Source organism: Dermacentor albipictus, unplaced genomic scaffold (assembly GCF_038994185.2).
Source record: "Dermacentor albipictus isolate Rhodes 1998 colony unplaced genomic scaffold, USDA_Dalb.pri_finalv2 scaffold_25, whole genome shotgun sequence".
NCBI classification, from domain to species: Eukaryota; Metazoa; Arthropoda; class Arachnida; order Ixodida; family Ixodidae; genus Dermacentor; species Dermacentor albipictus.
This window is the reverse complement of record NW_027225579.1, coordinates 1,570,600-1,597,941: the sequence shown is the minus strand read 5'-3', so window position 1 is coordinate 1,597,941 and position 27,342 is coordinate 1,570,600. Positions and strand designations below refer to the sequence as shown.

Below are 27,342 nucleotides of genomic sequence, written 5' to 3'. Positions count from 1 at the left end.
ATCTCCCGTGCTCCGGTTGATGATCTGCTACTTTATCAGCTTCATGGCGTCCTGTGTCGAGAGGCCGGCTCTGAAACCAATCATGTTGTGGGTGTACAGGTAATTGGCCTCGATGTGCACCTTGAGCCGGTTGAGCAGGGCATGCTCTGCAACCTCTGCACCCAAAAAGTCAACTTCAGTAAGCCCAAACTTGCACTTGCTTGCGTTAAAAGTTAAGGCAGCGTTTTTTGCCAGTTGCAATACGTTTCGAAGGCACGTGTCATGTTCTTCTTTAGTGACGCCCCAGACAAGAACGTCATCTACATATACACGCACCCCAAGAGCCCTGTCGAAAATTTCGCTCGAAGTTTTTTGAAAGACTTCAGGAGCCGAGGCGATACCGAAGGGCAGCCTCAGAAAGCGGTAGTGACCGAAGGGCATGCCGAATGTGCATATTTTTGATGTGGCGTCATGCAAAGGAATTTGGTGGAAACCTGAATTCGCATCGAGGCGGGAAAAATATTGAGCGCCGGCGAGCTCAGCCTCAATGTCTTCAAGTTTAGGCATCTGATAGTGCTCACGTTTCAGGCATTCATTGATATGCCTAGGATCAATGCATACACGTAGTGTGCGGTCCTTTTTGCGTACCATAACAAGCGGGCTCACCCAGTCCGTTGGTTCTGTCACTTTCGTGATGATGGCGCTCCATTCCATGTGGTCCAGCTCCTCCCGCAGTGCTTCTTTTAATGACAAGGGTACGCGCCGCGCTGGCTGGACTACAGGTGTCGAACCAGTGCATAATACCACCCGATACTGGTGGGCAACACAGCCTGTTCCTTGGAAGAGTTGAGGAAATTCCTGCAGTATTTCGTTGGCAGCGCTCGCGTTGACTGCATATACCGATCTCACGACCAGTCCGAGCGCCTCACTTGCCGATAGTGTGAGTATTGCCTGGTTGCCTTTTTTGACTGTGAAGAAGTCGAAACTCCCAACCTGATCTTTTATGGTGACTGGTAACGACGCAACACCGAAGGGTCTCATGGCGTCTCCGCTATATGACCGCAGAATGGAACTGCTTGGCTTCAAACTTTGCAACTCTTTGCATTTCCGATAGACCTATTAAGGCAGGAAGTTAGCTTGGGAGCCTGTGTCTACTTTCAAGAAGGCATCCTGGCCGGCCACTTCAGCGTTTACGATCCAGTCCTTCGAGTTTCTCACGCTGCAAGCTTTTACATCAAGGATGTCAAAAGTGTCCTGCACGTTGACCACTTCGCCTACTGTAGACACTTTCTTGCAACACGCTGCAAAATGATTGGCGCCACCACATACAAAACACATCTTCCCGAACGCCGGACACCTACTACGTTCGTGCGAGCGGTTGCATTTCATGCGTTTAAATGGACGCTTCTTTACCGACGCGACCTGTTTTTCCGCCTCAGTCCATGCCTCATTCTGCTGGCTGGACAGTTCAGCAGCCTTGCAGATTTTTTCTGTCTTGGCTATCGTCCTGTCTTTTACTTTGATGAGCTTCTCCCACAACTTGGGGTTATGTACAACGAAAACAACCTGGTCGAGGATCATTGACTCGGTTAATTCAGCGAAGTTGCAGCTTCGATACAGCTTTCGCAAGTCGCGCAGGAAATGCTCAAAGGTCTCTGCTTTGTCCTGGGTTCTTGACCGGAAAATATACCTGTCATAGACTTGCGTTTTGCTGTTCTTCAAAGTGCTCTTTAAACTTCCGGACGACCGTCGTGCAATCATCCTTGCGTTCCGCCTCCAGAAAGTGAAGTGGTTAAAAACCTCAAGTGCATCGTCGCCAGCAACACAGCAGCAGCGCACCCTTGACAGCTTCTGACCTTGGTTCTTTCGTAGATGCTGTCGCTTGTAGGAACAGTTCGAACTTCTGGATGAACAGGATGAAAGTTGCAGAAGCTCCGGTGGCTTGACTAGCTCCATTTCTCTGAATCGTTATGTTCATCAAGTGATCCCACTTCTGACACCATGTGTCTGTTTGGACGGAATCCACGAATGAAAAGAACGTTTATTCAGAAAACACCCAGGGTATATACAGTCGTCGGCATTCACAGGCACGCGTTGCCGTAATCTTCGTGCTGTCAGTCAGTTCAGGCCGATACGTGCGACGCATGCGTAGTCTGCACGATACACCTATCATGGAAAACGCAGGTTGCGTATATCACTAATAATGCTAACCGCAGACTTAGTTTCCTTCGCCGTAATTTTTCCATGGCTCCTGTGTCCCTAAAACTACTATATAATACGCTTGTGCGCCCGAAGCTAGAGTATGTGTCTTCCGTTTGGGATCCCCACACTATATCACTCATACAAGTCCTCGAACCTATCTAAAATTGTTCTCTTTGTTTCGTACTTTCTAATTATTTTCGTTCAGCCAGTGTAACGCTTATGAAGAACACATTATATATTCCTGACCTTTCCTTACGCCATCGTATTTCTCGTTTCTGCCTCTTTCACAAAATTTTTTTCATCAATGACACTCTAAAGCAATCACTTTTTATTACTATCACTTACTTTTCCTCCCGCAAGGACCACCGGTTCAAAGTTGGCGTGCCAAGCTGCAGGTCTAATCTTTATTTTGATTTGTTTGTTCCGAAGACAAGCGCGGACTGGAACCACCTTCCTGCCTCCGTCGTGTCCATCGCAGTACCTGAAGCCTTCAAGTCCCTACTGTGTCTGATCATCTTCAATAACCTGCCTACTACAAATGTATTCTTGTATACCCAGTTGCATTCTTGTATTCTTGCGCTCGCAAAGAAAACGTGCCGTCGCCCGCTCGTTCCCTGGGTGATTTAGTCGTCGTTCGTGCTTAGTCGTTTGCTCGTTCGTTCGCACACTCGCTTAGTCGTTCGTTCAGTCACTTGTTCGTTTGTTTAGTTCGCGCGCCATTTTAGTCGTTCGCTTGCTCGTTCATTCCACTATTAGTATCTACAGTTACTATGTCTAATCGAGACGCGCTTGCTGTATGGATCTTAGGCTGTTGCGTTTATTTACGCAATGAGACAATAAAGGGTGCCTAAATGTCAACGACTGTAACAAATGTCCGCCTTCAAGCTCATCATTCCTTTAATAAAGAACGAACAGGTTTCCCGAAGGTTTCGGCTGCTGCTGACATTGCCAATCATTGCCAATATTTTCTGCATGTCTTTTTAACTGTCGCGTCTACTGGCCGAGACATGGTCTTGCACTCGCGGTTTCCTTTACATTAAGGTGCAGTGCAAATAACTAGTATCAGCCGAATTCTATTCGAAGTTATCTAACTGAAATTACCTTTTTTTAGGACCATTTCACCAAGGACCAATTCGAGCCTTTATATTTGAGTAAGCTCGGGACAAAGAAATTACGACCTAACGCTCTACCAAGTATGTTCATACATCGGAAGCTACCAAAGCCTAGGAAGCCCCCTTTGGAACCTAACACAGGTAATCCCTCAAAAAAAAAAAACTGCTGTCATTTTACTCTGTTCGTTTTGCTGCACAATAGGGGCAACTTTGTATCACGGTTAACTTATTTCTTTACAATTCAGGTGCCTTATTGTCAAGCAATGCGTATTCTTCAGAGGACCCTTCATTGAAAGGTATTTCATCACCATAGCCATGACGTGTAGTTTCAACGAAAACATATCTTTAGCTTCTTAACATCCCACTAATTTTACCGAACAATATATTTCGGGGAGTTTTCAGCTGCAGAAGTCAGCCATGATGTGTCAGGGCTCTCCTTGGGCAGCAAGCAGAGCAACTTTCTGGGCAACAATGCGGTATCATTGCTGCTTATGCTTACTCAATTCATCATATGCAGGTCCTCAAAGCTCAGTACAAGTTAAGGGCTCAAGTCCCACATTTGTAGCTATGGCTGATACTGAATGTGAGTTGTTAGTTTCTTGGATTTACTTTGTGCACATTTTTCCGATCAAACATTGCAACTTCATTGCAGTTAAGAAACATTGCACACATGTTGTTTTGCTCACCTATAGCTCTTGTATATTTTATATTACCAGCTGTCTCTACGGGCAGCGACAATAAAATGTGTGGGTACAATGGGCAGGGTATGTATGACACTTGAAATGACGTATTTATAAAAAGTACGCCGATTACGGTGCTCCATCTATTTTTTTATGCTAAATGCAGCTGGAGAAACCAATGCCAACAATGTGGGTGCATGCCTCCTACTGGCAGCTGCAGCTTATCTTGAATGTAAGTTGTCATTTATGTTTTATGCATGTCTGGCTTACCCTTTGTGTGGGATGCTTTTCTATGTCAGCAGCATCCTGTAGCAGTTCATATTTCGAGAACAAGCTCTGCTCGGAAGCTGCCGCCCCTCACAGCAGTTGTAAGTCACGCACTAAAAAAAATAGGTGCTGCTATATTGCTTTGTATTTGGTAATAATAACACCATATGAAGCATTTCTTTGCAAGTTTGTTACAATATTGCTGCTGTATAACTGCACAGGCCATTGTACTTTCTGGATTTATGGCAACATTACAGGTCCACAGGTGTCTTCACACGATGCGGCTCCCTTTAACTACCAGGCACTTCTGTGTGACCGTGAATGTGAGTCTGTATTTGCTTTGCTGTGGTGCTTGTGTGCAGCTATATTCATGCGCTGTCCCTTTACTGTTCCATCTACTCAGCAGTGCTGGCCTCCAGTCCAGACAGCCCAGATTTCCTTGATGAGGAACTGCCTGAGTGCACTGCACATAATGCTTCAAGTAGGTGTCTTCAGCAACTTTGGTTTTTGAAAGCCTGCTTCACATAACTATTTTTCTCACTTTCAGCTATTCCTGCATCTCATAGTGTCAATGTGAAGTTACACTTCACAAGGCTCTACGTCTTCTGTGAAAACCTTGGAGTAGTAAAGTGGTGTGCAGTGTCTAGGAAACATTTATTTGTGTCTTGTGAAGCTTCACTAATGAACAAGAATGCGGGTGCTTACCTCCTTCTGAAAGCTGCAGCTCCTGTTGTGGTTAAATTTTTATTGCGTTGTGCCACCTGTGTATAGCTACGCCTAAACTCCAAGTTTTCTCTGTCAACAGCGTCCTTGACCAGTGTACGTATCCCGAACAGACATGACTCACAGGCTACAATGTGTGACAGCAGCTGTAGGCTGTGTTCCTTCGAATTTTGTATCCCTGTAACGAATAGCCAGCACACCGATTTTCTTATGCATTCCTATTTGCAGCTACCCCAAGTGTTATATATACTACGGAATCTTCCCACGGGGAGTGTCACAGTTTGGAGAGGCTAAGAAAAATGGGCGGTGAAATTGCCAATTCTACCGTCGGTATGCCTCGCTCCTGCTTTCCTTTTCTTCCACGCTGAATTGTTGTAACTGCTGATATCTAATGTTGTCTCATTTACAGCTCTATCAAATGCCATGACTGACAGTCTACATGTGCGACCTCCTCAAGAGGCCCAGTACCTTTCTCCGAATGATGTAGGTGCTCTACAGGAGAGGATACGGCAATTAGAAAACCAGCTGCAAAGTACAAAGAGAAGCCTGGCATTTACACAGCGAAAGAAAAACAAAGCAGTCCAGGAAAAGATCAACCTGAAGAAACAAATTGATCACTTTGTAGCGTGTGACCAGCTCCAGTGCATGAAAAAGTCATCGACGAGATGTGTGCGTTGGTCTCCAGCAACAATTCAAAAAGCTCTCAAGGTTAGACTGTCCTGTGGTGCCCGTGGGTATTCTGTTGTAAAGGAACTTTGCACACAGCTACCATGTGAACGCAACCTATATAGGCACTTAGAAAAGAACAAATTTTCTCCAGGCATGCTTCACGACATTCTGCAGTGTCTTGCTCTTAAAGTAAGTGTGTATGACAACGTTCATGATACATAGTCATGATATTCTCTACATATCTGCTCTGCTTGTATTCTTCAGGTTAAGCTTATGGATGACTACGAGCGGCAGGCAATCCTAATGCTGGACGAGATTCAACTCACACCAGGTCTAGCTCTTGATCAATCGATCGGCCATGTAATTGGCAGGCCTACCCTCGTTAGCTGATGGCACACTGCCAGAGGATGCCTTGGCTACACATGCGCTAGTTTTCATGTTAGGTGGTGTGACCACACGGTGGAAGCACACTGTGGCATACCATTTCACAGGGAATTCCTTTAGTTCTAGTGCTGTTAAGAATGTAATCTTGGAGGTAATTCAACAGTGTGAAAAAATTTCCATCTACGTGGATGCAGTGGTCAGTGATATGGGAGCTGGTAACCAAGGTGTTTGGAGGGAATTTGGAATAATTGTTGGCAAGTACTGCAAAGCCTCCGTCCAATGCCCGCACCCCTATGATACAAGTCGAAGGTTGTATTTCGTTGCTAATGTAGCGCATCTCTTAAAGAACCTTCGCAATCATTTTAGAAGAGGTCAGTCATTTTTCTTACCAAGTTATATTGTAGCTGACCATAACTTGCCCTCTAACGAGGTTAAGATTGTGGGGATTCCACTCTGCGTGCGGCTAGGGCTGAAGGCGAGCTCCGGATCTAGCCCCACGCAGTCGCTCCGTGGTACTCCCAACCCGTAGCGCGGGAATCGCGGCTACGCCGGGTTCGGACGAATAAGGCAACCAGCGGTGTCAACGGTAACAACGTTTATTGCTATTTGCAATATCAAACACTCGCAGAGGGACGTCCTCTCAGTAAAAGTAGTAAAAGGCTTGCCTCGTTGTCTGGGTGGGTCAGACAAACGAGGTCACTCACGGGATGCGACAGGTGCAGTGCAGGCGGTCCAAGGCGTCGGCGTCCCAAGAGAGGGAGTCTTTCTCGGTCGCGCGCTTTTATGCCTTTTTACCTTGTTGCGAGGGGAAGTCCTCCTCGTTCGCCGGATACGTTTCCCTTTCCCGTGAGCCGCGTAGGAGAAGGGGAGTACGCGCGTCATGAGAGCGACGAAGAAACGGCGGGCGCGTAGTGCCTCTCTCCCCTGTCTACGCCGGCACGACCCGTCGCCACGTGGGAACGGGTCGCCGCGGGTACGCGGGAGGAAATGGAGGCGAGTGCTCCCCACAAGATTGAGCACATAAAGATGCTTGTAGAGCTTGATGCGAAGCTTGCACCTCACTTGAAGCCAGCTTGCTTAGATCCTGGACATTTCGAGATAATGAAAGTAAGCCTTGCCTATTAATTTTTTAATCATGACACTGCAGCTTCAATTCGTTTCCTAGCTCAGAAAGGAGATTTACCCGTGGAAGCTCTGACAACTGCTTGGTTCATTGAAACTGTTTTCATGTGGTGTAAGTTGATGACATCGAGAACAACAAAGCTTGCAATCAGCAAGCTTGATGAGGAAAAGTACGGCGAGGCAGTTTTATTCCTTAATGCTGGTATTGACCTATTTTGAAGAGTGCAAATTGGCAGTGCAAAGAAAAATACTTGGAAGCCGGTACAGAGAGGAGTAGTACTGGCGACAACAGTTGCGTTCGAATTGCAAGAATACTACTTGAACAAAAAGGACTTTTTTTGTGTACTCCTAAGCAGATTCGGACAAAACGCATTAAAAAATCTGTTTTCCACATTGCGCTCAAAAAACCCAGTGCCTAGGCCCCTTGAATTTCGGTGTGCCATTCGAGCTGCACCAATGGCACAGTTTTTAAAACCTAGAAAGGATAGGAGCTATGCCAGCGATGATGGATTTTTTCTTGTAGGCCTAGACAAAACAGATAGAGAGGCCAGTTCGAAGACAGAAGGCGCCGAGTTTGTCGCCCTTCCAGACGACATTCTTGCACTGAGCAATGCAGAGCAAGAATCATTCGATTACGTGGCTGGGTACGTTGTGAACAATGTGCTGAAAAACACAGTGTGCTGTAGCGAGTGCAAGGCAGCAATGCAGTCAAACAGTGCTAGTATGCTGATACAGATGAAATCCTACACGAACAACATTAATCTGGTGATGCCTTTGCCAACCGTTCTACATTTATTGGAAGCTGCAGAGGGTTTGTTTCGTGCAAACAGCCGAGGTCTTCTGCACAATAAATTGCCTCTTGCACAGCTAGAAGCCTCTGCTCTGAGCAATACTCAGTCGGTAAACTGTTTTCCGTCTTGTCATGATGTTGAGAGGAAGCTGTGGAACATGTTTTTCAGGACACGGTTGCACATTATATTGAAGAAGGAAAATGAGCGTGCAGCTTGAAAAAGTGCAAACTTGAAGTGTGGCAGTCGTAGTGTGGGAAACAAGTCGCAAAAAACTGTCGTTAAGTGAGAAGAGCTTAGTTATTGACGCGTAGTTTTTTTTATTGCTTCTTGCTCGCACAAGCCTTTAGAGTTCACTGTAATTTTTTCCCCTAGTGGTTATCTAGTGTAATTTTTTCTTTGATTATATTTATCTTGTGATTAAGTACCTGTTGTGAGTTATGTTGTAGATAGCACCTAGTTGAACTCCCTGAAGATATCCCACTTTGAAATGATAAAAAAGCACCTCACATTTTTCTGAATACGGGCTGCCTTTCTCAAATATGAACGTTCGCTGTAAATTCAGCTGTGTTAATTAATTTTTTTATCAGCAATGCTCAGTGGTAGTCTATTGTGCTTTAAATGAAAGCATTTCAGTAGGTAATGTGATTTAATAAACTTATAAAGCTGCATCCTGCCCTTGTTAAACTCACACATGCGAAGCATGCCTGTATTGCTAAGTGTAATTATGCACATGGACTTGTGACTGCAAAGGCAAATCTGTAATGCATCTATGCTGAAAATAAACTGTCTACTTACAACTCAAATTCCGTTTCATATAAGTTTGACCTATATATATATATATATTGACCTATATCACTTCACTTGCTGCGATTTCGGCCGCGTCGTGGCGGGGCGATTCTTTGCGCGATCATGACTTCCCTATATAAAGTCATGTCTCGCAAATGTTACTTTGGAGGGAGCGCAACCATCCTCAATACATACATCTCAGTGCAACTCGGTTCGCGACAAGTACGTCACTTAGTGAGCGGATGAACCAACCCACGATGAAGTGCTATTCGTGATAACTCACTAGCCCGAAAAAATTTGGTCAAGCCCACTATGGTCTTGTTTGAGAGTGAGTTATGCATTGTTATCGGGCTCCTGCTTCACGCATGAATGCAAAAACGTATTTTATTTTATTAAGTACGCAGATCCCCGACTCGATGATCGGTTGCGGTATTTCTGTTGACGTTGAGAGACGAGAAACATAATAGCACCAGCGCCCACCTTTGAGCCTTTGCGCGCGCTTAGATTAGCAAGCACGCACGTTGGCGGCACTATAGCTTGTAGTACGCTTTCGAACCTTCAGAGCAGCGTTCTCGGTCAGCCTTTGTACGTCATAGCTGATACGCGCCGCGAATTCACATGGTAAGGGCGGTGCGGATTCTGTAGGCTACTGAGGGCTTGCTGGAAGTCAAGATGTTTGCATTCAATCGTAAACGTGTTATTTACAACAATTCGCAACAAGAACTTGCGTCACGCGCTTAACAAATGTTGCGTACCTAATTGTAGGGCACGCGATACATTCGTAGTCGTCAACGCACAGCGTTAACACCCCTTCAGATACTTCTTTAAGAAATAGTTATCAGAAAATGAAACCAAAGCTGCCGTCACTGAATTTGTATAACCATCCGTATAGTAATTATATGTTGTATACGAAGTTACACGGAGCTGGAAAGCCAACGCGAGCGCCTCAAGCGCATTGCCTTGCTATGCGTGCATTCACTCTGCGAAAGGCCGTCTGCTCCGCTCGCGCAACGTAGGCGGCGCCACGGTCGAGGAGGGAGCGTGAAATAGAGCGGAAACGAGGAGAAGTGAAGGCGGAGGAGGAGAATGTCACTACTTTACGAAGTTTAAGGGGTTTTAGCGAAAGCACCTCTCAATGCGCGCATTTTAAAGCGAAAGCTTTACTGGCCCCGAACTTGCGATTTCGCCGTGGCCGTGCTCCGAGGAGGCACATGACGTCACTCCGCGTTCCTCGTCATTGCGTTCACCTCCGCTCACTTCGCCAGCTGCATCGCATGCCTGATAACATGTCGGAGGATTGAAAAAGAAAGCTGGCGTGCGCCACAACCACAGTTGAGGCGGCACTATGGACGGCGACAATTATGATAAGCAGGAGGAGGCCTGGAACCGACATCGGAAAAAGATGAGAGGAAACGAATCGCCCAGGGAACACACTAACAACGCGCCGAACGACTGGCTAAACGCCGTTACATAGCTAGACAACCAGACTAAACTGGACTTGCAATCAAGATTAACCAAGGCTAACCAGCCTATGCCTTAGCTTTCTCTACGTATATTCTGGCATAGCCGAGCTAAGCCACAGCCAATTTTTTCAGCACGCCGCCTTGCACGCGCTGATTTACGCAAGTGAGGACTTACCTTAACACTCTGAGCTTTTCCGTGTCCAAAGCCCGAGCTTGGCAATCCTCGCCTTGCCGCGTTCATGCGTTACCCTTTCTTGGCGATAAGAGTTGCGAAACGTCGTCACAAACATTAATCTCGTCTTTCCAACTTTGCTTCTGGCGCTCGCTATAGGCGGTGTGTTCTTGCGCCACGCGTCAACTGGGAAAAGCTTCAGCGTAATGTGGCGGGAGCTCATGTATAATTGATTGGTTACATTGGTGTAAGGCCGCCGTTGTACATTTTGTTTCGTTTACAATAAGTGGTATATTTCAAGAATAGAATGAATAGGAGCAGTGTTCAGAACTTCTGACTCTCACCCAAAAATTCATGATTAAAAATCCGAACTGATGACTTTTTCAGCACTGAAGATGAAGACATATTTTTCTGTTTTTTATTATTATTTAAGCTTAGCGACATCTTGTTATCAGAGACAGACAGGCACACCAACCGAAGGAACGCGCTATGCGAGGACCCGGCCATCTGGGGCTGAATTCACCAAGTCCTTCGTTCGAAAAAGCTGTTTGCCATTGGTCATGGCCACCTTCACTAAAATGTCTGTTCAAATAGCCTGCACCACCTGACCCTGTTCATGAGGAGCTGCACCCTCCCATTCGTTTCAGCAGTGCAGCAACTGCGCCCTCTGAACCGCACCGTTAGTTTCACATGGTGCAGGAAAGGTGTAGGGCTGGTTCAATATTTTGCTGCACCCTCTCTACTGTCGGTGTTACTTGATGCAGGCATACAGGTGCGAAGCAGGATTACTGCAGACAACACAGCATATGGGCGGAAGCGCCGTGAAAACCCCGCCTACGCTCGTCTGCTGTGTCGCCACGAATGTGCGCTGTATTTACGCCTCAGAAGACGATCGTACCTGCAGTTTGAGACCCTGAAACTTATGCACCCGGTGCACATTTGTCGGACAGAACGTAACGCCTGCACTATATTTCCATCTTGACATCCGTTTCAAGCGTTGCTTCGTAGCTGAACCACAGAAATCGAGCTGCACAAGTTTAGAACTTCTTGTGAAGAGCCTTGAACTGCTTCAGAACAGTGCAAAGGAGTCGAACGGACCAAAATATGCCCAACATAACGAGCAGCCTTATCTTTCATTGTTTCAAACATCACTTACAGCGCATACACAGACAAGGGACCAAAAGAACGACGAAGACAAGCACTGTCTGATTTTTATTCTGAGTAACGCGCATATATACTGAGACACCAAGACAAAAACGCCCCCCCCCCCCCCATAGCATTATACAGACATGAGTATGCATTAAATTTTAAAAGAACCATGACCACCGCCTAAGATGAACGAGGGCGCATGTGCGACCTCCAAAAACCAGTTCTTTATCTGTTAATGCAATTGATGGCTTACTAACTGACTCGCCCTTGGCAATCGCTGCTGCTTCAATGCTAAGTGTAGTGCATTCATTAGAATGCCTAGGTAAAATAGTGGTTTCTTCAAACAGCGGGATACAGCCACATTGCCCTCAATGGACACCTAGAAAGCCTTCCCACCCTTTGTGCCCGTTATTGCTGTGTTCTTGTAACCTAACGTTGAGACATCCACCTGCATGCCCTTTATAAGACTGGTCGCATTTAAGGGGTATCTTGTACACAACACCTTTCGAACAAACTGAATACTTTTCTCTTTGATTAATACTGCAAATCCTAACGCTCCTTAGCAACAGGATTCGTTCTGACACAAAGCTGGGCAAGTTTTTTGGAGCAGAGAGAACATCATCGATACCTTCCCTTTAAACTATTTCTTTAAGTTTGCGGGAGATCCCATGAACGTATGGGATAATAGCTGTTTTGTTTCTTCTATCATTTCCATCATGCTCAATGCTGTGAGGATCGGTGCTTAACTTACTGCGCAAGTTCACCGAGACTGAAACAAGATGGTTGCTCGGGTTTACTGCGCACTCAACTAAGCAATCTGTGAACTGAAACTAGGTTCTATCAAATGATAACAGTATTTTGTTTGTGCATTATGCAAGCAAGCATGAACGATACCTCTCTTAACGAGTTTTGAGTGCGCAGATGCATAGGATAACAGAAGCTTATTAGCTCGCGGCTCATACATCCAGCATACATGTTGCCGGGTAAAAGATAAATTGAAATCTAAAAACCTGAGTGACACATTCTCTTGAAGCTCATGTGTGAGTGTGAGTAGAAATAAGCGTTCTTCAAACAGATCCAACGTCTGACAAAAGAGGCCGCCACACAGCTGCTCTCACAATTAAACAGAAAAACTCAACCACAACACGAAAGGTTTTTTCGATTTTTGTATTGCCCATCCGTGACATGACGTTCCTGTCTAGGTAAGCCAAAAATACATCGCTCAACAAGGGGGCGACACAAGACCCTATACATATCTCGCTTTTTTAAAGGAAAACATTCCCATTCCATTCGGCGAAACTTGAGGAAATGTAAAGTTGAAGCAATTTTCTAATGTCTGAAACACACACACCACATTCATTCTGGAAAGTAACAGCCCCAAAACGACTAATGGCTTCTTCGATAACCACGAGCGCCTGATGCGCAATAGAATAAAACAAGTCTTTTATATCTATGGTCATAGCCTTAAATGGGACGTCAAAATTTTGAGAAACGTAGTGTATAAGCTCGGAAGATCCTTTAACCAGAAACGGATCATTAACACATAGCTTCTTAAGGTGACACTGGAGCCACCAGCGAAGGAATATTGCCACGTGCCTTTTTCCGAAGTAATGACACGAAAAAGCGTTTCCGGCTTGTGGGTTTTCGCCGAAAAAAACATCCGAAGGGCCAACCCTTCCTTGCTGTCTACAGATTGTGCAAGAGTGCCTAGACTCAATTCTAATATTATGCGTATTGCCTGCGATTTTACCCTCATCAGATATACACCCGTTCGCTTAATAAAAACAGGATCGATGAAAGCTTGGGCTTTTTCCAAGAAATTATTACTAGTTGTGACGAAAAACCCACCTTTTTTGTCAGCTGCTGCAAGACAAAGCCTATTCTCGGTGAGATAGGAACACACCCTTTCAACGGGAATAGCGTTTTAATAATAATATTTGGGGTTTTCCGTGCCAAAACCAATTTCTGCTTATGAGGCACGCCGTAGTGGAGCACTCCGGAAATTTTGACCACCTGGGGCTCTTTAACGTGCACCTAAATCTAAGCACACGGGTGTTTTCGCATTTCGCCCCCATCGAAATGCGGCCGCCGTGGCCGGGATTCGATCCCGCGACCCCGTGCTCAGCAGCCCAACACCATAGCCACTGAGCAACCACGGCGGGTAGGGAATAGCGTTTTGACGTGGAGAGTACGACCGGAGCACGTTCACAGCCTCAGACGCGCAACGTTCTCCCTCACATTCCGAAGCACGCCTCGACACATTACGCACCATAATAAGTTCCACTGTAGTGTTCCTTCCCACTGTGGCGAACATTGGCCGATGTTTGTAAGTTATGTTTGAAACAATGGAATACCAACTAGCCCGCACCCAATCCTTGCTTATCTTTCAGACAGATGTAGCGTGAGTACGCATTTTTGGATATGGACCCAGATATGTGGAATGGTGATCGCCACCTCATTCCTTTATATAAAAGTGGCATATCAACCATACAGTACTGCATAAGCGCTGTAGGGTCTCAAGCTGGTTGAGATGCAGTGAAGACTTCCAGTACAAGGCCTGAAGTTCTATCTAGTTATATGATTTCTTTTGCATGTTTGCCTTCGAGGATGGTCCTAGGTATGTATGTGAAACTGATTATCTGCCACAGGGAACACGTGCTGTCCACGCGGTGGTACTTTGATGGACGCCGGTGCCGCGAGTGGCATTTCCCGGCTGGTCGCTGTCCCACTGCGCAGGCCTTCCGTAGTCGAGTGCAGTGCACAAGGGCTTGTGCAGCATCAGCTCTGGGCCCTCAGAAAGTACGTCTTTACCTCCTCTATGGTATTTTTTTCCCCAATATATGTGCCCCAAGAAACCCTCTCTGGTTTTGAAACTAACTTCTGCTCACTTAAGCGTTGTAGAAACAGCTTTGCTTTTGCATCAAGATCAATGATGATTTGTCTAGATGTATTTTCGGCAGGTGGTGTCAGAAAAATCCAAGGACAACCAAGCACTACTTATGAGTTTCCAATGAGAAAGCTATAATGTACTATTGAACGCCGTTGGGCGGTACTTCGGGTTTAGCGCTACGAGTAATGTTTTCGAGTTTTGCGATTAAATCGGTGCGGGTTATTTTTGTAGTACACTTTATGCGTTTACATGTTGGCTGTGGACCGGTATCCTTCGGAAGATATTTGTTGAGAAATCAAGGACGCCGCATGCTAGCGACCTCCTGCGCGACGAGTGACCGAGGAAGCAGAAGCGGCTACCAAAGCCGCCAGCCGCGCGCTGCAGCTAAGTGGGGGTCAAAAGGAGAGAGATGCGACCGGTGCGCCAGCTTCCGAGATCACGACTACGGCACCCTCGCGCCCGCGACTGCCTCGCTGACGAGAACGCGTCTCACCCCACAGCGTCGCGTGATCGTATATGCTCCGTATATATATATATATATATATATATATATATATATATATATATATATATATATATATACGGAGCTTTAGGGTATAGCACACCAGGGGCGCTATAACTCAATACTAGTCCAAAAGATTGCTATATATATATATATATATATATATATATATATATATATATATATATATATAGCAATCTTTTGGACTACTTTTTTGTTATAGCGCCCCTGGTGTGCTATAACCTAGAGCTATTCCAAAATTTTCTTTTACATTCTGCAAACATTCCCTCCAAGACTGGCTAAAAAAATTTCGTACATCCCCCGCTTTGAATGTATATCTCGCCACGTCACCAAAACCGCGAGAACGCCCCATTTGATGTGATATGTGCACAGTCATTATCCATGATAATACCAAAAGAAAGAAACATAATTATTTCTGATCGTGGTGGGCTGATTGCAGAAATGAAATAGAAAAGTCGGGAACAGTCTTACGTTATAGCGCCCCCTATTTCGGCTGACCTGATGGTGCTTAGCACGGAAGAAAAGTCAACAACACCGATCGGAGCGCTGCGGCCGTGTTTTCTAGACGCAACGCTCCGCCCAAATCCTTTGCTGGAGAAATACTGCCGGTTTGCGTCCCAACTGGGCAATCCATTCAGCAATCAATGCGTTTACCAGAACTTGCATGCGTGATTGGCCAGCCGAATAACCATCAATCAAAGAACAATTTTAGTATAGTTTACAGTGTAAAATCCTCACCCGAAATACACAATATACAACAACGAAGGCGTGAGGGTCAAGCCAGCTGTACACGTCGCGAGTTCCGAAAAACGGCACGCGAGCACAGCCAGTGTAACAAGCGCTGATAATGAAAACACGTGCGCAAAACCTAAAAACCAGGAAACGTCAGGATCGTGTTGTCAGTCCTCGAACACGTTCGCGACACGACCAGATTCCAAGGCACCGAAGTCCATGTGGCGCCATAAATAAGCGCTTGTTTGCAAGCCAATTTGTCACTGAGGATCACGGGGTATTTGTCCACCCGCCACGGTCATCCCCGTGTCCGGGCTGTAAGCCGAAGAAAACCTTCCCTCGGCGCCTCGGAACCGCGAAAAAACCGTACGCTCTTTTCTAAGAACCCACACGCCAGTGAGCGCGCGGTGCGAACCCATAAAAAGTAATGAAGCTCTCGCGCCCGGCTGACGTCCCACGATCCCCGCTGCCCGCGTCCAGACCCAAACCACGCATACTCCAAGGTCACCCGCCAGAGCACCGCGGAAGTCAGACGCGCACGCCTATTAGAGCGTTTAACGCCCATTCGGGGAACCTGAAGCTCACCCGCCAGCCGGCCGCGCGCAAGGAAAACACCTACGGGGATGCCGAGGAAGCGCAAGGTGACGGGGGGTACGTTCGAAGCTCTCTTTTCACTTTTATGTGCGACCGCAACTGTGGCGCTGGTGGTCCTCTCCGCTCCCCGAACTCTGCGGTAGTTAGGGGTGCCGGCAGCGTGTTTACTTTGCTTGCTTGCCTGACCCCGCTCTGTGTCAACCGTGGGCAGCCATTACTCAAGTGTGCCAAACAAGCTCGTCGAGAAGCATGCCCACTGCCCAGATGGCCCTCGCCGCGTTTTTGGGTTTGTTTTGCCTGCGCCCATAGCGGGGCTTGCACCCCCCACCCAAGATGAGGCAACAAGTCGCTTACAGTGTTTTCGAAGCAGAAACCAAAAGAAAAACAGTCCGCGTGTAGCCTTGTACATACGCCGCAGCTGAACATGACAAAAATTACTAGCCAACGTTAGGTATCGCGTTTTGACAATAGTCTCAGTTCACCCACGTAAGAAAAGTGTGTCCCACGCCAGGCTCCCGGCAATAACAAACCAGGAACAATGTACAGCGCTGGCTCACTTATTGAAACAACACAACTAAATATTGACGCTATACGATGCGAGCTGTATGCCGCACATTCTGTAGAAAGTGTGTACACATGAATGAATGCCACAGTAAAATAGGAACAACCAAGACACCGACAAAGCAAATACACAAACGAAACAAATAGTAAACGCTTCCCTGATGCAACAGGGCTCGTTCCATGGAAGTGGTAGGCAGCACCCTACAATGATGAGCCGGAAGGACACTGTCAGCCTGTGGTTTTGGGGTAAAAGACACAAATGTGCATCATGCAGCTTAGAAGACGACACTCGCCAAAATAAACGTACTAAAAGTACAAGGTACACACAGAAATACAGACGCATGAGTTTATTGTCCAAGGTTGTCTGTGTTTGCCGCAGTCATATCACATCTCACCACACTTGTTCCCTCGCCTCCACTGTCCGTCACTGCGGGTTCCCTGTCTTCTACATCCTTTCCCCCGCAATGGTTCATCTGACGCGAAAGTGCGTTGGCGTTTGTTTGTGCGATTCCCCTGCTGTGTCGCACCACTACATCATGGCGCTGCAGCGCTAAAGCCCAACATGTCAGTTTTGCTACCTGAGGCGCGAACTGAGTGAGGTACGCAAGAGGGTTATGGTCGGATACTACAAATATTTTCGTGCCAAACACCCACGTGTCAAACTTTTTGAGAACCCAAATGACGCCAAACGCCTCGCGTTTAATCGTAGACCACCGCATCATAGTGGTCGTGAAACAGTCTCTGGTAAAATCAATGGGGCACCCTGTGGCATTGTCGGTCATCTGAGCTAGACATGCACCCACAGCGATTGCAGAGGCATCGGTGAATAGCCAAACTGGTTTGCTTGGGTCTGGAGTCGCTAGCTTTACGGCCCTGCACAGATCACTTTTGAGACCTTCGAGTGCCTTGTTGGCCTCAGGAGACCACGGAACGTGATTGGGAAGGTGCTTAGCAGTCAGCTGCGTGAGCGGCTGCGCGATAGCCGCGAATTTTGAAATGTATCCCCTGTAATAACCACAGGGGACAAGGACATTTCTCAGTTCCTTTTTAGTACACGGCACCTGCACTCCCTTGATGGCCGCGAGCTTACTAGGGTCCGGACCATGCTTGCCGGAGCATACCACATGCCCGAGATAGCGGATAGGTCCACGGGCCACCTGGAATTTTGCAAGGTTTGCTACCAATCCTTCTGATGTCAGAGGTGAGAAAACAGCGTGAAAGTGTCAGATATTCTCCTGTATCAACTTGCGGAAAACAGCGATGCCGTCCAAATAACGCGCAGACGTAGTCCTCGTGCGGTGCTCACACCTGATTCATGCTCCTCTGAAAACTAGCTGCCGCGTTCCTGAGACCGAATGGCATCACCCTCCAAGCGAATTGAACCAAGTGTGATATGAATGCCGCCACTCGCTGCGAGTCATCCGCTAAGGGCACCTGCCAATAATCCCGACGAAGATCAATGCGGGTAATATGAGCAGCCTGCGTGACGTTCATAATTAAATTCTGTAGCAATCCTATAGGAAATGTATCTGGCTCGGTCATCGCGTGTACGCTTCTATAATCAACACACAGTCTCACTGTGCTGTATTTCTTGGGGACGCACACCAACGGATGTTCAAAGGGGCTTTCACACGTATACGTCAGCCTTAACTCTAGTAGTTTCAATATTTGTTTGGATATATCGCTCTTCAGAGCTGCCGGAATGCGATAGGGGTAGCAACGCCTTGGAGTTCCATCAGTTTTATGCGGTGCTCGCTCACTCGCGCTATCCGAATTTTGATGGTAAACAAGGCGGCATGTGTCTGAAACGCCTCATTCACTAACGCTCGCTCCGGCGGTTCAAAATATGATATATGGTCTGCGGGCAGGAGGGCCTTACTGCCGAGAACCCTGTCCGGACGTGGCGTGTACTCTACCTCGCCAAACTCGCGGTCGTCGAGGAATATAACGCATATTCTAGCTGCGCGAGATGTGTACGGCCTCAAGTGGTTTGCGTGAACGAGCATGCGCCTTCCTTCCTGGGTTTCCATGTAATAAGAGTGCTACCTGTACTTCTCCTTGACCGTGCAAGGTCCTAGCCGCTTTGGGTTCATCTAACAAAGTCGTTTATTATCGAACGCAAGCACCTGGTCCTCTAGCTGAGATGCCTTTTCTTTCGCGCGGAGATTGTACTGAGTGGCATATGCCCTCTGGTGGTTGGTCGTAGTCAGGTCGTCCACCTCAGATGCTATCTCTAACTGCTTTTTCAGTTTCTGCATGGACTGCGAAGGTCTATCTGCTACCAAAGCGTGCACCTCCTGCTCCCCTGACTTCGTTCGTTTTATTATGGCGAGCGGGCCGACTGGTTCTCTGCCATACATCGTATGGAATGGCGACACAGCCGTAGTATCATGCGGGACTTCTCTGTAGGCCCACGACAGGAAGGATACAAATTTATCCCACTCGCTCCCTTGTTTGCTTATCACGTGAAACAGCATGTTTTTGAACACCCTGTTCCACCGCTCCACCGCTCCATTGCTTTCCGGGTGGTCAGGTGTGCAAAAGCGAGGTGAACAGCCGAGGCGAGAGAGAACTTCATTGGTGACTACGGCAGTAAAATTCGTTCTGCAATCGGAACAAACTACCTCTGGTACTCCGGTTCTGCTGAAAACTCCTAACATCGCGTCACAGGTTGCCTTAGCTATTAATGATATGAGGCACACGACTTCCCGCCAGCGGGAGCAAACATCTATGATCCACACGGCGTAGCGAAGGCCGCGACTGCTCGGAGGATCGATCGGCCCTATAACGTCTAGGCTGACTTTCTGAAAAGGGTACTGCGGCCTTACTAGAGGCGTGATGGGCACTCGGTCTGATTGTCTTTCCTCTGCCCTGACTTGACACCCGTGGCAACTGTTGGTATATCTGAACGTCTTTTTCGATGCCTGGCGAAACGAAACTAAGCTCAATCCTCGCTTTCGTCTTGCGACAGTCAAGGCCGCCGCCCAAGCATGACTCGTGGGTGAGCCTGAGCACCTCAGTGCGCCGCGTCGTTGGTAACACTAGCTGTTTTACCGGCTGTCCCAATACGTGGTCACAGTGGTAAAGGAGTCCATCAATCACGACCATGCCGCCCCTTCCTTCTTCCGCACTGTTCCAGGCCCTGCTGAGAGTCGCGTCACTCTTCTGTTCCTCACGTAACGTCACCGCATCACCCCTCACTGTACAGGAGCTAATGGGGGATTCTCCTTCTGCCCCTTCCTCGTTCGGGTGGAGCACATCGGCGCTACTCGCTCGAGCCGCTCATAGCCGCAAGCCGCACCGCACGCTTGCGGTCGCGCGAAAAATGGAACGTATCCAGCACTTGTGCACAAATTACCATTTACACTGTGTGCACAGTGTATACCTTACACGTTGTAAACCGAAATCGGCCCTTAGGGCCGATTTACGCTCAAACCGCCCATAGCCGCAAGCCGCACCGCACGCGTGCGGTCGCGCGAAAGATTGCACGTATCAAACACTTGTGCACCAATTTCGGTTTAAAACGTGTAAGGTATACGCTGTGCACACAGTGTGAATGGTAATTTGTGCACAAGTGCTGGATACGTGCAATTTTTCGCTCGACCGCAAGCGTGCGGTGCGGCTTGCGGCTATGAGCGGCTCGAGCGTAAATCGGCCCTAACCAGCTGTTAGGGGTTAAACCGTTCCCCATCTAGTCCTACGGCTGCAATCAGCTCTTCGCTGCTGCTCGGCGGGAGTTTGTTGGCGGGCGCCTCGCAAGCCTCGTCCCGACTCTGCTGGGGCACGCTCCAGTCCTCTGCTGAGAGCAGGTATTCCGCGCTCACGCTCATCCTATCAGTGAGCGCGCACAATACTGGTGTCGCCTCCTGCACTTTGGAAAACAAGGGGTGGCCGTGTTTTAGCGTCTGCAGTGGAACTAGGAGTCTTACTTCAACTCGTTCGCCAAATGCTGCACGGAGGTTTACGCTGCCGTGCGAATGTGCTAATTCCTGTGGTACAGCGCTTTCGTGAACTACAGTTATCTCTGCGCCCGTATCCACTATTGCCTTCAATGTTCGGCCCCTACAATTGAGAGCTACATACAACAAGCTGTCACTCGCGGATGTGTTCTCTAGCGAGACGCGAGCGGCGAGCTTCTCTGGCTGTTTCTACTGGGCGGCTGTGCGCGCCAGCCTTTCGCATATGAGTGGAGGATGCGCCTAATTTGGGCTGCCGACCCGAACTCAAAGCAGACTGTAGGCCTCAGCTGTCCTGCGGGCGGTTACGGGCATTCTGGTTTTGTCCTCTGTGCTTGGTGCAGAGGCAAACCCCTTCTGTTGCGGTTTTCAGCTGTTTTTTCCGGGCCCTAACCGCTGGCGTCCCGAGGTTGCCCCTTAAGTATGTCTACGCGGCTCGTGAGCGTCCTCAAAATATTGCAATAGTCTAGCAATTTCCCAGGCCTTGTACCACCCTGCACCCTCTCGTAGCCTGACGTACCTGAGTGCCTCTTCCAACAACACTGTCTTCAGCTAGTCAGCCACAAATAGTTCTAGCAGCTCCGCAAAATTTTACACGTCCCTAGATGCCACATAAAAATTTAGGTAGGTGGTAAGACGAGTCGTGAAACACTTCCACGTCTCGGTCTTCCGCTTCCTTGCCCAAAAAGCCTTCTTTGATATTCAAGGAGAGACATCTGCGGCTCATCAAGGACGACTTCCTTTAAAGCTTCATAGTCACGGTGTTGCGCGGGACTCAAACGTGATGACAGGTACTCAATGCGCTCCGCCAGGAGCGGAAAAACTACCTGACCCTAAGAGCTTCGCGGCACCTCGGATGCCTCCAAGGTGTGCTCTACAGATTCGAACCATATGGAGACCTCGGTGTTTGTGGGAAACTGGGGGAAAGCACCGACTAATACTTTTGAATATTTACGCCATTCCGTGTTTCTGTCGTTCTCAAGTGCTCTGCCACTGCCGTCGCCACCACTCGACGTTAGCACTGTACGTGCCCTGATAAGGTCCAGTTCAAGTGCAAGTCTCTTGTGACGTTTCTTAGCCATTTTTAGCCTAAACTCCATCATCCGCTCAGAAAGAAAGGGCTCGCTTTCACTATCACTGCTACCCCTCGCCCTGTGACCATCCTCGTTCTGCCTGTCATTCTCCATCATGATTAGCTCCACAGCCGCACAGTAACTGATGAGTAAGAGGAAAGGAAACTCACGGTTCAGACAGGCAACACTGGCTGACGAGGGTCCAGACTTTCCCGCGTCGCACACGATCGGCCCGCTTCCTTGCTCGGGCTCAGCGGCGCCTCGACGTCTTACTCGCAGAGGTGCGTCGCATTGCGATGCCTCGCTGCTGGCTTTCCTCCTCCAAGGCTTGAGCTAATTGCAGACACCAGAGGTGGTGCTAGCTCTTGGGATGCCACTCTGCGAGATGCACCGCTGAATTACTAGCGTTTAGCTTGCCTTCCGAACCTATTCTGCCGACTGCGCCAGGAAGAATTCGATGCGACGATCGATTGATTCGTTGAAATTCGCCCCCACCGTCGGCGTCCGAGACGCACCGTCAGAGACGGTCTGCACAGGTGGCTGACTTAGGTTCGAAGGATGAAGACGCTGAAGTACGTACGAACAAGACTTGCATTTACCAATAAAATTGCGAAGTTCAGTTACAAGATTGCATAGTTTCAACACTACATCGGTTGCAAAGAGTTACGCTGGTTTAGACCACAAAGGGCGACACTATTTCGGCAGAGCCGATAGTGCTTAGCATCGAAGTGAAGTCCACAACACCGATCGGAGCACTGCGGCCATCTTTTCTAGACGTAATGCTCTGCCCAAAATCTTTGCTAGCGCATTACTGCCGGTTGGTGCCCCAAATGGGCAATCCATTAACCAATCACTGCGTTTAGCAGAACTTGCATGAGTGATTGGCCAGTCGAACAATGATCAATCAAAGAGTGCTTTTTTAGTACAGTTCACACTGTAGAATCCTCACCCAAAATACACAATATGCAACAACGACTTGTACGCCAGCTGTACACGTCGCAAGTTCCGAGAAACGGCACGCGAGCACAGCCGGCGTAACAAGCGCTGACCAACAAAACACATGCGCAAACCCTAAAAGCCAGGAAACGTCGGGATGGTGTTTTGAGTCCTCGAACACGTGCGGGACGCGACCAGATTACAAGGAACCGAAGGCCATGGGGCGCCTTAAACAACCACTTGTTTGCAAGCCAAATTGTCGCTGAGGAGCACGGGATAATTGTCCACCCGCCTAGGTCGGCCCCGTGTCCGGGCCCTAAGCCGAAGAAAACATTCCCTCGACGTCTCGAAACTGAGACAAAATCGTAGGCTCCTGCGTGGTTCTAACAACCCACATGCCGGTCAGTGCACTTTGCAAAACCATAAAAAGTAATGAAGCTCGCGCGCTCGGTTGACATCGCGCGATCCCCGCTGCCCGCGTCTCGCATACTCCAAAGTCACCCGCCAGAGCACCGCGGAAGTCAGACGCGCACGCATATTAGGGCGTTTGACGCACATTCGGGGAACGTCAACCTGTGAATCGGTTCACACCCTCCAGCCGGCCGCACTCAAGGAAAACGCCTGCAGGGATTCCGAGGAAGCGCAAGGCGACGGGTGTTCGAAGCTCCCTTTTCACTTTCATGCGCGACCGCTACTGGGGCGCTGGTGGTCCTCTCCGCTCCCCGAGCTCTGCGGTAGTTAGGGGTGCCGGCAGCGTGTTCACTTTGCTTGCTCGCAAGACCCCCCTCTCTGTCAACCGTTGACAGCCATTACTCACGTGTGCCAAACAAGCTCGTCGAGACGCATGCCCACTGCCGAGATGACCCGCGCCATGTTTTTGGGTTTGTTTCGCCACCATTCGGTACGGGGCTTACAGGCACTTTTCATCTAATTATAATATTTGAGTTCATTAAATATATGAGACCCAATATCAAATTAGCCTGAATACAATATAATTTGAGTATCCCCAAGCGACGGGAAACATCGCTATTTTGGTTCTGTCGAGATACGTGGCATTCTCATATTTTTAAACTCTGGCGAGAATTAGCTGGGACACACAGCATATTTGAAATCGAAAAAACATTGACTTCCAGCCGAATTGTAGCACGAAGCTACAAAAAAAATCAATACCGGTTCCTCAGAAAGAAAGCCTAGAAGTTGGAAAAAAATCTTCCTGGTCCGGGACTCGAACCCAGTACCAACGGCTTTCCTCAGTACTAGCTCTGCTATCTGTGCTAAACTGGAGGCTATCTGATAGCTGAGTGAAGGCTGAGTAAGCGACAACTCGAGGCACTGTCACTCTAAATATGGCAAATTAGTTCTGCAGAATCCCGCAAGGTTGAGGAAAGTAAATGAAAGGGAAAAATTTCCAGCCACCCGAATCGTAGCACGAAGCTGCAAAGGAAACCCATACGAGTTTCTCAGAAAAAAAAGCCTCGCAGTTCAAGAAAAATTCGTGCTGGCCTGGTACTCGAACACAGGACCAGTTTGGGTGCCAATTTTTCTCTTTTCAGATACTTGCCTCCACCTTGCAGGCTTCCGCAGAACTGACTTGCTACATATATACTTGTGGCAGAAATTTTCACTGCACGCGCTTTTAGGGAAGCTCAGGACATGGTCATGCTCCCACAATGTCCACATTTGCGTTTAAGACCAAGGAGAGTGAAATGTACATTAAAATGGTTCCTTCCGTGCACCACGGCTTCACTGCACACATCCTTCCTAAGTTTTTTTCAGTCATTTTATGCCACGTGCTGTCTTGCTGTGTATACGATCCTCTCCTCAAAGAGAGCGGAACGAACGGTTTGTGTGCTTTGATGAAGTTAGCTTATATGTGTGTGTAGTTGACGCAAGAAAACAATGTGAGGTGCCTCAGTCCTTAGGGAAAAATTAGTGTGGTGCGGGCATAGTAGGATGTCCCCACCCTCCGGTTCGAGGCAGATTAGTAGCTTACTGTCGGGAAAACGCTGTAGCTATCCCTGCCAGTCTTCGTCTCACAATGAAGAACAAGAGGCTCTCTCTATGGTGAATTACCATCGCCTGTCCACCGTCTCCAGCCATATTATTCGCCATATCTGTAGAACAGGAAAAGAAATCGAATACCTTGTCTCTTCCATTTTGACGAAGAGCTCTTGCAAGCCCCCCGTGGCGGCGGACTAAGGAAATTCAAGCTTTCTTCTTCTTCTTTTTCTCCCTGCCCGCAGAAGAGCCCGCAAGACGATCGGTGTGGTCCGGCCCCGTCTCGGCCATGCAATGAGCGCCAGCTGCGCTTTCTTTATTTTGCCGACGTCGCCTCGAGTGACGGTCAAGTTCGCTGCCTGAAGGCCTCGCAAGCCACGCTCGTCGGCCGCCGCTGCCTCGTCGGGCCGAACCGCTTCGAGGATATGGCCAAGTGCCGGGCCGCCTGCGTGCGTGGTGGTGACGAAGGTGCAGACCGCCATTAACGCGACTGACACATCGAAGACGGGGCCCGGGCATAAGCGGCGAACCTAGCGCACAAATTTGAAGGCACACGCAGCAGAATTAAAATTTTATAGCAGTTCAATGCCGCCCTGCGTGATGTCTCTTTTAATGCCACACAGGGGCTTAGTTACAGATTCTACTACTAGATCGGAGCAACACAAATCTCAGAGTGGAGATTTAGTGAGCTTCTAAGTGTAATAACGACAGAAATACGGAAGGAGAAGGAACATGCTCCTTGGAAGAGAAAAAAAAAAGAAGACGAAAAGCTGCTGGAACGGAGAGATACGAGAGGCGATCGCCGAACGACAGAAAGCATCTCGAGAGCACAGGCAGGAAAACAAAGCGCGGTTGCCGCAGGATCAATTAGCCAGAAAATGGGAAATACACGAGGAGAAAAAAATATATGGTTCAAATACTGGCGCAAGCAAACATTAAAAGTGAAAGTGAACGTCGGTTGTCAGAAATGTGCCTCAAAAAGAATGCCGCAGCTAGAAGATTTTGGAAAACACAAACTTATTGGGCGGGGAGTCTGGAATTGTATAACATATCCTAGACGAAAATGTAAACATACTGAAAGGGGACATGGCATTAAATTACATCCGAAAAATAAGGTCCGAATCTTTCCAAGGCAGTGACGAGGTTGTACTTGAGGGAAAAAAAAGTGCATGCAAGAAAACCAGATGGAAAAGAAGCGCATGCTGACAAATTTCGACGCGAAGAAAGCAGAATAGAAAATACCGAAACGCACAGCCACAGGTCTAGACGAGCTTCCCGTTAGGCTGATAATTGAACGAGGTCAGAAAAATAAGCAGCTCAGTTGAAAGCAGTAGAAAAAAGTTTAAAATGTAGACGAATAACGAACAGTTGGCAACAAAGTAGAATGAATTTCATATATAAAGGCAAGGGGGAGAAATATTGAATTCACTCATATAAACCATTGACCACTACATCGGCAATATTGACACGTGTACTTGCTTATCTTTATCGGGCGACCACGTTTCGCCGCGTAACAAATGTGATCGCACAGCGCAGGACGCGCCTGCATGTATCGGAAGTTTCTGGAATGTTATCAATGGCTCCATCCGATGTCTGTCACCGAACCTCGTATAATCTGATTGTATGTATGCGCGGCGCGAATAGTGTAGAACTTTCTGGAAGACACGTGGGTCCCATAGATTACTCTGGAACGTTCAACGACGGATGTATAAAAGCCGAAGCGCCTGACCCGCTGATGAGAATTTTCGACGATCGCCGACTGTGTTCACCGCTATCTTTGTGCTTTAAGTGTAGCCTGTCTTTGTGGGCACAGGTTCGCCCAATAAAAGTTAGTTTTGTATTTCACAGTATTGCTGCTGTGTTCGTTAACATAACTACCACGTGATAATATAAAGGTTAGCAATGCAAACAATTAAATTAAAGCTCCGGGCAAGGCCCCAGAATAAAGGCATTTTCTGAGATCTTCAGAATGGCTTTAGCATAGGTAGGTGTCTGGATGACAACTTACTTGTCCTTATTCAGACGATTTAAACATCGAGAGTAGAAAGTACGTAGACCATTATGTGTTGTCTTTTTAGACATTACGAGAACGTATGACAGCGTAGACCACAATATTTTGAGGGATATTCTGGAATGGGTAGGCTTGAGCAACAATTGTATACAGTTTTTGAGATATATTTACCTAGAAAACGCCGTTTGCATTGAAGGGGAAGGGGTGATGAGCGAGGAGAAAGTTGATTTGGACAGGGGACTGAGGCTGGGATGCCCTTTATCCCCACTGCTGTTTATCATGTACATTGTGAGGATGGAAAGGGTACTAGGTGAAACTAATATCAGGTTTAATCTCTCAGACAAACAGGTGGGTACAGTAGTAAAGCAGCTGCTTACAGTTTTTTTTTCTGGGGACGACATTGCGTTGCTGGCTAACACGCAAAGTGATATGCAACGTCTGTCTAATATCTGTGGACAGGAAGGCGATAATTTAGGTATGAAATTTAGCGTGAAAATGTGGTATTGTGGTATTCAACGAAGAGAGTGAACAGACAATGTCAATTCAGGGCCAGGAAATACCTCGGCTGG

At 47.8% G+C, this 27,342-nt stretch overlaps 1 protein-coding gene across 5 annotated transcripts in view; it reads left to right on the top strand.

The window, feature by feature from the left end:
• LOC135914811 (uncharacterized) overlaps positions 1 to 25,341 on the top strand; it is an 86,078-nt gene extending 60,737 nt beyond the window's left edge. Inside the window, exons 5-16 of one of the 5 annotated variants that reach the window (XR_011509938.1) lie at positions 3,293 to 3,434; positions 3,539 to 3,589; positions 3,811 to 3,876; positions 4,010 to 4,057; positions 4,140 to 4,205; positions 4,273 to 4,341; positions 4,498 to 4,563; positions 4,647 to 4,721; positions 5,192 to 5,293; positions 5,373 to 5,446; positions 14,148 to 14,298; positions 25,008 to 25,341. Coding sequence is in view for 3 of the 5 variants with exons in the window: in XM_070529614.1 (XP_070385715.1) it covers positions 3,293 to 3,434; positions 3,539 to 3,589; positions 3,811 to 3,876; positions 4,010 to 4,057; positions 4,140 to 4,205; positions 4,273 to 4,341; positions 4,498 to 4,563; positions 4,647 to 4,721; positions 5,192 to 5,293; positions 5,373 to 5,854 (1,167 nt within the window). In the remaining 2 variants the exon portion in view is untranslated. Of the gene's footprint in view, positions 1 to 3,292; positions 3,435 to 3,538; positions 3,590 to 3,810; positions 3,877 to 4,009; positions 4,058 to 4,139; positions 4,206 to 4,272; positions 4,342 to 4,497; positions 4,564 to 4,646; positions 4,722 to 5,191; positions 5,294 to 5,372; positions 5,880 to 14,147; positions 14,299 to 25,007 lie in introns of those variants that run through there. The other 4 variants (XR_011509937.1, XM_070529615.1, XM_070529616.1 and 1 more) reach the window with 4 other exon arrangements.
• Positions 25,342 to 27,342: the final 2,001 nt, after the last annotated feature.